At 40.2% G+C, this 12,975-nt stretch overlaps 1 protein-coding gene across 1 annotated transcript; it reads right to left on the bottom strand.

Moving 5' to 3' along the window:
* Nucleotides 1-436: 436 nt before the first annotated feature.
* LOC140479460 (leucine-rich repeat-containing protein 52-like) lies at nucleotides 437-5,633 on the bottom strand. The gene is made up of 2 exons (XM_072573303.1): nucleotides 4,786-5,633; nucleotides 437-696 (listed from the first exon to the last, which is right to left on the bottom strand). Exons 1-2 carry the CDS (start codon nucleotides 5,405-5,407, stop codon nucleotides 581-583), a joined length of 738 nt encoding a protein of 245 aa, XP_072429404.1. The 5' UTR covers nucleotides 5,408-5,633; the 3' UTR covers nucleotides 437-580.
* Between the last annotated feature and the right edge of the window lie 7,342 nt (nucleotides 5,634-12,975).

The following is a 12,975-nucleotide window of genomic DNA, read 5'->3' as shown; positions in this document are numbered from 1 at the left end:
TCCCTGAAGATGATGCACTTCATACTCAGCCTCCTGCTTCCATGACATTTCCAGTGGCACTAGAGGTCCAAAACTGCTGATGATGGTGCATTGATAAGGACTTTCTGCTGGAATATCCCAGGCTCAGTCCCTAGGAGTAGGGTGGTTCTGATGGTACATTTAGATGAGAAAAACTGGGAAGAGGTTAGAGTGGAACATGACCAGTGGCATAAACACCTTAGTGCACTGAGTGTCACACAAACAAACAATGAGTTTGTCCCATGTTAAATGTTATAAAGGGGGAGGAAAAAATACTCCATGCAGTCACTGACATTGTAGAGTCTCAAGTTTTGAAATTGAGTATAAAGTTTATTGGCATATAGTTTACAAAATAAATTTATACTTCTGACAATACATAAACAGCAAAGAAAGTGTAAAGTAACAAGAACCATGATAATTTAAGAGAGTGATGCACTCTAGTTTTCCACAATATATCATTGCATTGATCCAATGGCATGTAACTACAATAGAGACACCCACAGATGACCTTGGTGATTAGCACACATCTTGTGGTAGCATGATACTTCTGTAAGGTTCCCTATCATAAGTTGATGTTGGTAAGCCTTACAGCCGTCTTATATGACCTATATTGTTTAATGTCTTCTTCATCATCTTCTTTAAACATTTTTTGACGTTCAAAGAAGACCATCAATGTACCTGTAAGCAAGGCAACAATGATACCACTGATAAATATTGCAAAACCAACTATTACGAAAAATAAATATTCGAAGTAACCCAGAGGTGTGCGACAAATATCGAATATCTTGATTAAAGCCATGGAGACAGGAATTCCAGCCATTGATTTTGGCAAAGTGCATAAAGTGTTATCTTCATCTGTTAAATCAAAAGCAAATTATTTCCCTTTATTTAGTTGCTATTAGAATGATATGAAACAAACTATGCATTCAAACAAACATAGATCTAAAAGTATATAACTATTGCGTTTTATTGTGTCATTGAAAGTAGTATGCACATGTAACTTATACTTTGAAATAATTTTCAACAAAAACACCTCAGAGCTGTAAATGTTTTCTTTCACATTGCAGTATTGATCTACCAAACATATTTGGACTCTATGGGAAAGTTACAAGTTGAGAAAACTCAAATTAGGGTTGTATTCCCAGGAATTGAAAATAGACATTTTCAGGAGGTTAAGAGGCACTAACTGATTGGGAAAGGGAGACAGAAACTATTTCTGTTGATAATGGAACCTAGGACTAGAGGATGTGGACTGTAGCTTGGAATGCAGTTAGAAACCACATTTACTTCTGAACGAGTGGAAGGTGTTTGAAAAGCACTTTTGCAAATGGCAGTTGATAATAGATCAATTGCTAATTTTAAATCAGAAATAAATATAATTTTATTCTCAAAGATATTAAGGTATGTGGGGAAAAGGCTGGCAGGTGAGCCTTGATCTGCAATCTAACATAATCCAATCGAATAGCCTACACCTGTAGCTATGTTCTACTGATGCTGAAAGGACTCAGCAATGCCAAAGTTTCTTGTGCCTGCGAACAAAAATGTTGGAGGACACAATGTTCATTATAACGTGTAAAATAATCTAATTGTGGTTAAAAACCAAGCTTGAGTTGTCGGGGAGTCCAGAACTAGAGGGCATAGGTTTAGGGTGAGAGGGGAAAGATATAAAAGAGACCTAAGGGGCAACTTTTTCACACAGAGAGTGGTACGTGTCTGGAATGAGCTGCCAGATGATGTGATGCAGGCTGGTACAATTGCAACATTTAAGAGGCATTTGGATGGGTACATGAATAAGAAGGGTTTGGAGGGATATGGGCCGGGTGCTGGCAGGCGGGACTAGATTGGATTGGGTTATCTGGTTGGCATGGACGGGTTGGACCGAAGGGTCTGTTTCCATGCTGTACACCTCTATCACTCTATAACCAACTGTCTAGGAAAAGCAAAATAATAGAATATATTGCCAGTTCAGGTTTTCTGAATTAAATGATCTGGGAACCTCAAGAAGAAAAAAAGACTCTTCTAAACTGAAGCAGAAATAAAAGTGAAGCTCTGACAAATACAAAGAACCTAAATTGTGAACAGTATTTAAATTTAAATTTTCCATCTGAGAACTGAAGTTGAGCTGAGACTCTAGTGATATTATATCAGTAGAAGAGCAGACGATTCTGTTTCTCAGATGATTACAAGGGTTTTACCCGCATAGCCCTATCTGGATTATCATTCTCCAGCAATGGTTACTGTGTTTGCTGCATAAAAGGGGCATTGAAAATAGGAGCAAAAGTAGATAATTCAGTCCGTCGAACCTGCTCTATCATCCAATACAATCATGGCTGATCTTCTGTCTCAACTCCATACTTCTCCTCTCTCCTCACATCCCTTGATACCTTCAGTGTCTAGAAATCTATATTTTTCTTTCCTAAATACAGTCAGTGGCTTAAACTCCACAGCCTTATGGGTTAGGGATTCAACAAGTTAACCACACCTTAATGAAAAATATTCTCCTCAACCCAGTCCTGAATGGTTGACATCGTATCCCACAACTGTGACACCCTGTTCTAGACCCCAGACAGGGGTCTTCATCTCTGCATTTGATCTATCCAGCCCTGTTGGAATTTTATACATTTAAATAGATCCTCTCACTCTTCAAAACTCCAGTCAAAGTTTAGGGAAAGTAATCTTCCCACATACAACAAAGCTGCCAGCCCAGGAATCAACCTGGCGAACCTTCACTGCACTCCCTCTTTGACAATTTTATTCCTTCTTTGGCGAGGAGACCAAAATTGCACACAATACTCTAGCTGTGGTCTCATCTGTTCAGCTACAGAAAGACATCCTTGCCCCATTTACAAATTTCCTGATGCCAACCCTCAAGTTGCCTTTGCTTATTAGAATCTGTGCCCCAAAGTTTAAGTTAAATAATTTTCTAGGGTGGTCTTTTCAATCTAGAGTCTTAAGTATATCTTAAGCATCTAACACAAATCTGTAAGATCACTTCAGTGGGGTTTAATTTCCAAGACTGAAAACACTATCACTCTTCATAATTCAGACCCTTGCCACTGGGGATAATTTGATGGATTTTCTCAAAAGCACATTCAGTGCTTAAACATGTGTGCCTCTTGCTGCTTAGTGGCCAGAACTGGATGCAGTATTCAAGGTATCGGTTATGCAGTTTGATCATTATTTTACTGCTTTTGACTTCTAGTTTATTATTTTGGATATGACATTCGGCATCTCATTCACCTCATTTATTGCTGTTCTGTATGAATTGGACATATTTAGCATCTGGTCTACTAACACTGCAAAGCCTTTAACTTTATTTGGAATTATTTCAACAAGATTTGTGCAGCACAGGTAACCCTCAGAGTTTTCCTTCTTACTTTAAGTGATATTAGCCCAAAAATTAATTCAAACTTATATATATTAATATATGAATTTGGAATAGCAGCTGGCCATTCAGGCCCCTTTGAGCTTGCTCTGCCATTTACTGGCTGATCTGATTGTGGCATTAACTCCACTTTCCTATCTACCAATGTTAGCCTATGGCTCCATTATTAATCACAGCTATTCATGTAGAATTATTTCCTTTATTTAGTTTTTTAAGGCTTGACTCCTTCAATCCAAAACCTGACTTGCAAAACATGGAAAATACTGGAAATACACAGCCGAAAGTCTCATCCTGGGTAGGAAGGAAAATGAAAGATTCGCTTTTCATCGAAAACCCTTCCTGAGAACCAAGCTGACCTGTTCTCTGACTTCTCTGGTTAATTGAACTGTTATACATTTCAAGGCAGTCATGAGGGTATTTTCTCCTGCATTCTCTAATTTATGTCGAAAAATCTGTTCATCTTGTTGATTTTCCAGTCAATTTGAACTCACATCTTCTCTTGGAACTGTTCAAATCCAGAAGCAAAGCACTTACAGCCAATTATTGAACGCAAGCCTTTCTTGGCAGTTTACTTTGTTTCCTTGTTGGATTTGGTTTAAGTATTAAGATTGAGCTTCAGGTGAAAAAGCTCTTGTTAGAATACATCTGGAATACTTTGAGCAGTTCCGAGCACCACACCTTGGGCAGAACTGCCGCATGATTTCACCAGAATCTTAGGCAGATTGCTAGGGATAAATTAAGGGGATTATTTACACCATGTATTCCCTGGAGTTTATAATAAGGGACAGAATTGATTGATGCTTTCAATATATGAACAGGAACACAATTTATTCCATTCTACCTTATGTCCACTGGTCTGGATAATGGAACACTGAACGGCAGTTGTTTGGAACTCTCTGCTGGAAATGGTCATTGCTGTTTGATTAAAATTGTTAATTTTAAGACTGAATTAGATTTTTTTTTAGATAAGAGAATTTGATGAAAGGTTATTGACTTGAAATGTGAACCATGCTTCTCTCCACTGATGCTACCTAACCTGCTGAGTTTTTTTTTCTAGCACTATTGGTTTAAACTTAAGATTCTCAGTGACCACAGTATTGGTAACTTCTCATTTGCCAAAGGTTTTACAAGGAAATAGGGCACAGGCAAGTTAGGTCTCAGCTCAGCCAGGATCTTGACTGAATGGTAGTGGATTGGGCTAGAACAGTTAACTAGCCTATCCCTTTAATAGAACATTCGTCATTTCTGTTAAAAACAAGGTTTTTTTTTTACTTTTCCAATGTGTTCACCACAATCTCAGCACCCACTGCACAGCCAGAAATAACATCATGTGCACACGAAATGAATAGATTGTAGTTTTATTTTTAAAGAGAGAACCTCACCTGGAAAAGTTTCATTGTTTTCAAACATCCACTCACTGAGGTGGCCAATTGTGCACTGACATTCCCAGGGGTTACCAGCCAAATATACGGACTTCAGCCCTTCCAGGTTCCTTAACGAGGTCGTGTTCAAATATAACAAGCCGTTGTAGCTGAGATTGATCTCTCGAAGCCCCACGTTAGTCGAAAAGACTCCGGAGTCGATTTCGCTCAGGTTCTGGTTGTTGTTGAGCCTCAAGATGATCAAATTAGTCAACGGCCCGAAAACCGTCCCGCTGATAGTTCTCAAGCGGTTGTAACTGAGGTCCAGGTATACCAGCTTCCCCATGCCGATGAAATGCAGCCTTGAAATCTCTACTATTCTGTTATGGCTGCAATCCAGATAGACCAAGTCGCCGAGCAAGTTGAGTTCCAGAGAATTGATCTCTTCGATGCTGTTGGTGTTCAGGTCGAGGCGCCTGGTGTTCAGTGGGAGGGATATTGGGAAGGTGGTCAGACCTACATTACTGCAATTCACTTCAAATTGTCCGCACTTACATTTCGGAGGGCACGCAGCATCTAGCACAACCCCCATCAAGAGCAACTCCCAAAGGAGGCCCTGCGCCTCAAATGCAAACCAATACATGTTGACTTGATGTTATCCAAACCGCAGCTCCATGCTCGCTCTTCGGACGTCTGTGTTTACAATTGGGTGCAAAGTTACACCCGGACCCTTTTGTTTTTCAAAAATAAGTAAAACCGCGCAAATAAAGTGATCAGAAGGAAACTAAGATGTGTTGCAACAGCCAGCTCATGGTGGCCGACAGCAGAACCTTGCTCAGTGCCTCCACACTTGTAGCCGATGGAAGCGGTGAACGTGAAAGTTAAGAAGAGTTGGCTCATTTAGCAGTAACTGTGACCCAACCCCTTCATCTAATGTCACACCAGTTGCCAGTTAACGCATTTGTGACGTCCCGAATACAAAGGGAGTCTTCAAGGAGAAGGAGGGGCTGGGGGGTAATGTTGGGGGTGGGGGCAGGACCATCTCGTGTTATTTACAGTTTAGTCACCAAGCAAGATCTCCTCAGTTGCCTCGTCCTTTGGAGAGACCTGTACGCCAGCGGGTACAAAATGAGTCGAGGGCAGCGGTGTATGTAATTATCGAAGATCCAGTCAGTGCTGGCCACTTGCAGGAGTTGCTAGAATTGCCTATCGCCTACTGCCGCAAGAACAGTCCCGACCGACAGTGGGGCCGAACGTCGCTCCATCACTGATCAAATACTTTGGTTGGCCACGGAATATGGGACCAGGCTTCTGGTACGGTGGTATATCCCTAGCTCTGGGTAAGGAGATCTGTGTTCCAAGTCCAGAGGTGTGTCATAACCTGTCTGAAGTAGCTCTGTGACTGCATGTTGGCCGGAAAGTTTGCATTCTCTTCCTCCAACTCTCCACAATCCGTTCAGTTACCAACCCTCCCGGTGTCTGAAACGTATTTTAACTGTAGTCTTGTATACGTAAGGAATGGCTTGGGTTTGATCTCCACATGTAAACATTGTACAGAATCAAACTGCTCTAGTAACTGTGTGTATATAAAGATTTTTTTAAAGAATAAAGTGTATTTTGAAATTTAAAAATAGCAAAGAATTGCTGCTAAAGGCAGCACTCAATACCATGAGAGAACAGTATCAGATCCCTCCTGGTTAAATACCCTAGAAACCCATTTCTCTAGAGGAAAAAAAACTATAGAAATTATTCCCAAGAATCCCTTTAGAGTCAGAAGATTGCTAGCTTGTAGAATATGAATTTATTTGGGATCTTATAGCATTGTGGTAGTGACCCTACATCTGTCCAAGTCCCAGTTGTCTTGGAGGTCTGTCACACCTTATATGAACAGGTTGATTAAAATAACTGTAAGACTGAGACTGTCTCACAATTTGAGGTTAAGGAATTTCATTGCTTTGGACAAACATTTTTCTGGTTTCAGACTGTGTCATGGATTCTTCAACAAAATAGGAGTTCAGCAGAACAGTAAGTGTTGAACTTAATATTGTATGCAAGATACCTTTTCTCCCCCAATATTGTATTTCTGTTGTGGGGAGTGGTAGTGTAAGAGAATTTTAATCCTGGAATGTTTCCTGTTCATTAAATATGTATCTCTTTCACTTTAAACATGTTTCAATGCATAATTAGTGGTTTAAGTAGTTTTTTAAAACAAGATATGCCTTAATCCATATTCAACTGACTAATAAGGCTATCACTTCCCCAACACCATCTGGATAGTCACAACAAGGGCCATAGATGCATGTGAACACCACCACTGTCAAAGTCCTGAACTCCCTTCCTAACAGCACTCTTCATGTACCTCACCCCATGAACACCGGTGGTTGAAGTGGATGGCTAAACACCAACTTCTCCAGGGCAAGCAGAGATGGGCATTAATCTGTCCAGCCAGTGATGATGACATCCTATGAATGATTATAAATTGGTGCTCTCTCTTTGCCATATATTCTCCTTCAATTCCTTGCTCAATAATCCAATTCCAGCTGTAGAGTCTTTATCTCTTCACCAGACTATTTCTGTCTTTGTGGTATTGTGGTTCATCAGCCAGCACCCTGCGTCATAGTTGTTGTATCACTACTTCAGTATTTGTCCCTGTGGCTGTCTGCTGCTGTCACTGTGGCTTTGATCCTTGGGTCGCTTGTAATCCTCTCTGCTACCATCATTCAAAATAACATGGAATCTTCTTGCGTTCACCGGATAGGGCAGACAGGCCCTCAATTTAAGCTTTCATCTAAAAGAGGTCAGTGCGTCACTCTTTCACTAAAGGATCACTGGAGTAGAAATATTAGCTCTGTGTTTTCTCTTCACAGATCCTTCCAGACCTGCTGATTCTCCCCAGTAATTTCTGTTTTCATTTGCCTTGATACTGTGTGCTGTGCTCAGGTCTCTGGGGTTAAACCTGAAAGTGGAAACTTTTCTCGCAGGTTCAGACTTGCAGCATCTGCATTATTTTACTACGTGTTTAAAGGTACTGCCCATAACATGCAGAAAGGTATTTATTGTTACTCACATTTACCATCTGCAACTTTGTAGAAATGTGTGACAAGTTGTTAAATGTTAAATTGTTCTCAATTTTTGTGATCTATTGTCAATGAAGTGACTTGATTTTGCTTTCTTAAAATTTCTCTTTTATTTAATATTTCTTGTATAATGAATTCCAGAGCCATGTTATTTATAAGCATTTAATTAAGAGATATTTTCTTAGCTGGGAGCCTCAATGAAGACATATTCATCTCCATCTTTCCATCATCTGAAAGAAATATGCATCAATATATTTAACAGACATCACAGAAACATTCTGCCAATTATATTCTATATTAAAATATATTTAGTATACTCAGTTAACTGAGGCAGAGTCACAGAGATGTACAGCACAAAAACGCTCCAATTCATCCACGCTGACCAAATATCCTCAATTAATGTAATCCCATTTGTCAGCATTTGGCCCCATCCTTCTAAAACCTTCCTTTTCATATACCCATCCAGATGACTTTTAAATATTGTAATTGTACCAGCTACCACCACTTCCTCTGGTAGCTGATTCCATACATGCACCATCCTCTGCATTAAAAAAAATGCCCCTTAGGTCCCTTATAAATCTTTCCCCTCTCACCTTAAATCTATGCGCTCTAGTTATGGACTCCCCAACACTGTGGAAAAGACCTTGCTGTTCACCCTATCTATGCCCCTCATTATTCTATAAACCTCAATAAGATTACTTCTCAGTCTCCGATGTTTGAAGGAAAGGAGCCCTAGCTAATTCAGCCTCCCCATTTAGCTCAAACCCTTCTGCCCTGGCAACATTCTTATAAATCCTTTCTAAACCTTTTCAAGATTCACAATATCTTTCCTTTATCTGATAAAATACATTCTAAATGTAGTTTTTAATGTTGGCAAAATAAAATTTGATACATCAGAACATAAGGTGTTGTAAGTTGCAAATGGCTGCTAGTAGAAAACTCTTCAGCATTAAGAACTTAAAGGTCTAATCTGCTATAGTCCAAAAAATGAAATCAAACAAAGAGCTGCTGGAGATCTGAAACTAACTGAAACAGACATTGCTGTAGAAACTCCAAAGACGTGGCAGCACCTGTGAAGAAAACAGTTGATGTTTCAAGTTCTGAAAAAGGGTCACTGGACTCAAATGCTAACTCTATTTTCTCTCCACAGATTGTACCAGATCTGTTGAGTTTCTCCATCAATTTCTGTTTTAATTTCAACAAGCTTTCTAACAAAATAAAAGACACTGATTAAAAATACTTTGTCAAGGTGATTGTTATAAGAGAACACAAACATGTTGCACTTCACAACATTTGCTATTTAAACTTGGTTCACTTTGTCATTGTTAGTTGCATCCTATTCAACTTCAGGTTCCTCTTACATTCTGTGTAGGACCTTCCATGCACTGCCAAATTCAGCAAAGCTGACGATGGAATGGAGGGGTGGTGACGCTCCATGGAGGTTGGCTGCAGGAAGCAAAGAGCTTGGAGGAATCAATGGATAGACTGAAGAAGACACAGTAGATTGGCCATAACATACTGGACAGTGAATGAAGATAACCCAACCATCGGGAGAGAAAGACACCATTGCAGTCAGACAGCTCTCTCAGAAGACATGAGAGCACTGCAAAATTCTGGGAGCAGAGAGGACACTGTTCAAGTCTTCAACTTCTAATACATTTTCTTCGATCATATTTTCATCAAAGCAGTGACTTCATCCAGTTATAGTCATATAGATGTATAACACAGAAACAGATACTTCAGTCCAACTCATCTATGATGACCAGATATCCTAAATTACTCTATGTCCCATTAGCCAGCTTTAGCCCATATCCCTGTAAACCCTTCCTATTCATATACCCATCCAGATTACTTTTCAATGTTGCAATTGTACCAACCTCCAGCACTTCCTCCGGCAGTTCATTTCATACATGCACCACCCTCTGTGTGAAAAGGTTGCTCCTTAGGTCCCTTTAAAATCTTTCCCCTTTCACCTTAAACCAGAGGTGGGGAACCTTTTCATGTTGGAAGGCCGCATTATTAATTTAATAAGGCCACATCCAAGAAACGTCAATTATATATTCTTCAAAATTCACACTTTTTTAATTGTGGCAGTCAGTCTGTGAGGATTATTTCGTTGAATTTTCTTTTACTTTCTGGTATTTTAAATACATTCATTTTAAGATTAAAATAAAAATAATAAAGGATGAAAAAAAACATATTAATAAAAAATAAAAGATTTGTTCTGCAAAATTTGGATTCATTCAAAAGGCCTTAAGGTCGCAAGTTCCCCACCCCTGCCTTAAACCTATGCCCTCTAATTTTAAACTCTCCCACCCTGGGGAAAAGATCTTGACAATTCATCCTATCCATACCCACCATGATTTTATAAACCTCCAAAAGGTCAGTTGCCATAATCTTTGTGTAAAGTGTCAATGCACCACTCTCCTGTATAAAGCACAAATAACTTCTTCCTCTAGATGTAGTGCAAGAATCTAAAGACAATCTTCACCGAACGTATGCTGGCATGCCAGGACTTTGGGCAAGTTGGTTCCCAAACCATAGCTAATAAAACCAATAGGACAAGACAAATCTTCAGTAAAATGAGAGAGTCTGCTATCAGAGGACACAATGCTGCATGTTACTAGCAATAGAATATTTTAATCATTCTAGTTCAGAAAACAGCAGGTCATTATACACATTAGAACCAATGACAATGGAAGGGAAAAGGATGAGATTCCCAAAGGGAGAATATAGAGAGTTAGGCAGGAATTTAAAAAGGAGATCCTCGAGACTAGTAATATCTGGATTACTTCCGGTGCTGCGAGCCAGTGAGGGCAGGAATAGGAGGATAGAGCAGATAAATGCATGGCTGAGGGACTGGTGTATGGGAGAAGGATTCACATTTTTGGATCATTGGAATCTCTTCTGGCGTAGAAGTGACCTGTAAAAGAAGCACGGATTGCACCTAAATTGGAAGGGGGCTGATATATTGGCAGGGAGATTTGCTAGAACTACTTAGGAGGATTTAAACTATTAAGGTGGGGGAGTGGGACCAAGGGAGAAAGTGAGGAAAGAGATCAATCTGAGACTGGTATGGTTGAGAAAAGAAGCGAGTCAAACAGTCAGGGCAGGCAGGGACAAAGCAGAGAACAAGGTAGGACTGACAAATTAAACTGCATTTATTTTAATGCAAGAGGCCTAACAGGGAAGGCAGATGAACCCAAGGCATGGTTAGGAACATGGGACTGGAATATCATAGCAATTACAGAAACGTGGCTCAGGGATGGACAGGACTGGCAGCTTAATGTTCCAGGATACAAATGCTACAGGAAGGATAGAAAGGGAGGCAAGATAGGAGGGGGAGTGGCATTTTTGATAAGGGATAGCATTACAGCTGTGCTGAGGGAGGATATTCCTGGAAATACATCCAGGGAAGTTATTTAGGTTGAACTGAGAAATAAGAAAGGGATGATCACTTTATTGGGATTGTATTATAGACCCCCCAATAGTCAGAGGGAAATTGAGAAACAAACTTGTAAGGAGATCTCAGCTATCTGTAAGAACAATAGGGTGGTTATGGTAGGGGATTTTAACTTTCCGAACATAGACTGGGACTGCCATAGTGTTAAAGGTTTAGATGGAGAGGAATTTGTTAAGTGTGTACAAGAAAATTTTCTGATTCAATATGTGGAAGTAACTACTAGAGAAAGTGCAAAACTTGACCAACTCTTGAGAAATAATGCAGGGCAGGTGACTGAGGTGTCAGTGGAGGAGCACTTTGGAGCCAGTGACATAATTCTAATAATTTTAAAATAATGATGGAAAATAATGATCTAAAAGTTGGAGGAAGGCTAATTTTGACAGTATTAGGCAAGAACTTTCAAAAACTGACTGGGGGCAGATGTTCGCAGGTAAAGAGTCGACTGGAAAATGGGAAGCCTTCAGAAATGAGATAACAAGAGTCCAGAGACAGTACATTCCTGTTAGGGTGAAAGGAAAGGTTGGTAGGTGTCAGGATTGCTGGATGACTAAAGAAATTGAGGGTCTGTGTAGGAAAAAGAAGGAAGCATATGTTAGGTATAGATAAGATAGATCGAATGAATCCTTAGAAGATTATAAAGGCAGTACGAGTATACTTATGAGGGAAATCAGGAGGGCAAAAAGGGGACATGAGATGGCTTTGGCAAATAGAGTTAAGGAGAGTCCAAGGGGCTTTTACAAATACATTAAGGACAAAAGGGTAACTGGGGAGAGAATAGATCCCCACAAAGATCAGCAAGGCAGCCTTTGTGTGGAGCCACAGGAGATGGGGGAGATACTAAATGAGTAGTTTACATTGGTGTTTACTGAGGAATAGGACATGGAAGATATAGGATGTAGGAAAATAGATGGTGACATCTTGAAAAATATCCATATTGCAGAGGAAGAAATGTTGGATGTATTGAACACATAAAAGTGGATAAATCCCCAGTACCTGATCAGGTGTACTCTAGAACTCTGTGAGAAGCTAGGGAAGTGTTTGCTGGGCCGCTTGCTGAGATATTTGTATCATCAATAGTCACAGGTGAGGTGCCAGAAGACTGGAGGTTGGCTAATATGGTGCCACTGTTTAAGAAAGATGGTAAGGATAAGCCATACTTTTTATGTATATATATATATATATATATATACATACAAATTTCTGACCTTTACATGTACCTCCACCAATGTCATCTACTGTATCCGTTGCACCCAATGTGGTCTCCTCTTTATCAGGGAGACAGGATGTCTACTTGCAGATTGTTTCAGAGAATATCTCTGGGACACCCGGACCGACCAACCCCATTGCCCTGTGGCTGAAAACCCAACCCCCCCCTCCTACCCCGTCAAGGACATGCAGGTACTGGGCCTCCTTCATCGCCAAACTGTTACTACCCGATGCCTGTAGGAAGAATGCCTCATATTCCGCCTTGGAACCCTGCAACCACAAGGAATTAATGTGGATTTCACCAGTTTCCTCGTTTTCCCTCAACGCATATTATCTGAGTCCCAAGCCTCCAACTCGGCACCGCACCCCTGACTTGTCCATCATCTTTCCCATCTATCCACTACAACCTATCACCTTCTCCCTCACCTTCATTTACCTATTGCCTTCTCAGCTAACTTTCCACCA

Source organism: Chiloscyllium punctatum, chromosome 7, assembly GCF_047496795.1.
Source record: "Chiloscyllium punctatum isolate Juve2018m chromosome 7, sChiPun1.3, whole genome shotgun sequence".
NCBI classification, from domain to species: domain Eukaryota; kingdom Metazoa; phylum Chordata; class Chondrichthyes; order Orectolobiformes; family Hemiscylliidae; genus Chiloscyllium; species Chiloscyllium punctatum.
Note: the sequence above shows the minus strand (reverse complement) of the source record. Positions and strands in the feature narration are given on the sequence as shown.

What these genes read in the sequence shown, in the direction of transcription:
- LOC140479460 (XM_072573303.1), bottom strand. Translation starts at nt 5,407, where the DNA reads ATGTATTGGTTTGCATTTGAGGCGCAGGGCCTCCTTTGGGAGTTGCTC. An exon ending in AAACAATGAAACTTTTCCAG is followed by an intron (nt 697 to 4,785) that starts GTGAGGTTCTCT and finishes CCTTGCTTACAG; the next exon opens with GTACATTGATGGTCTTCTTT.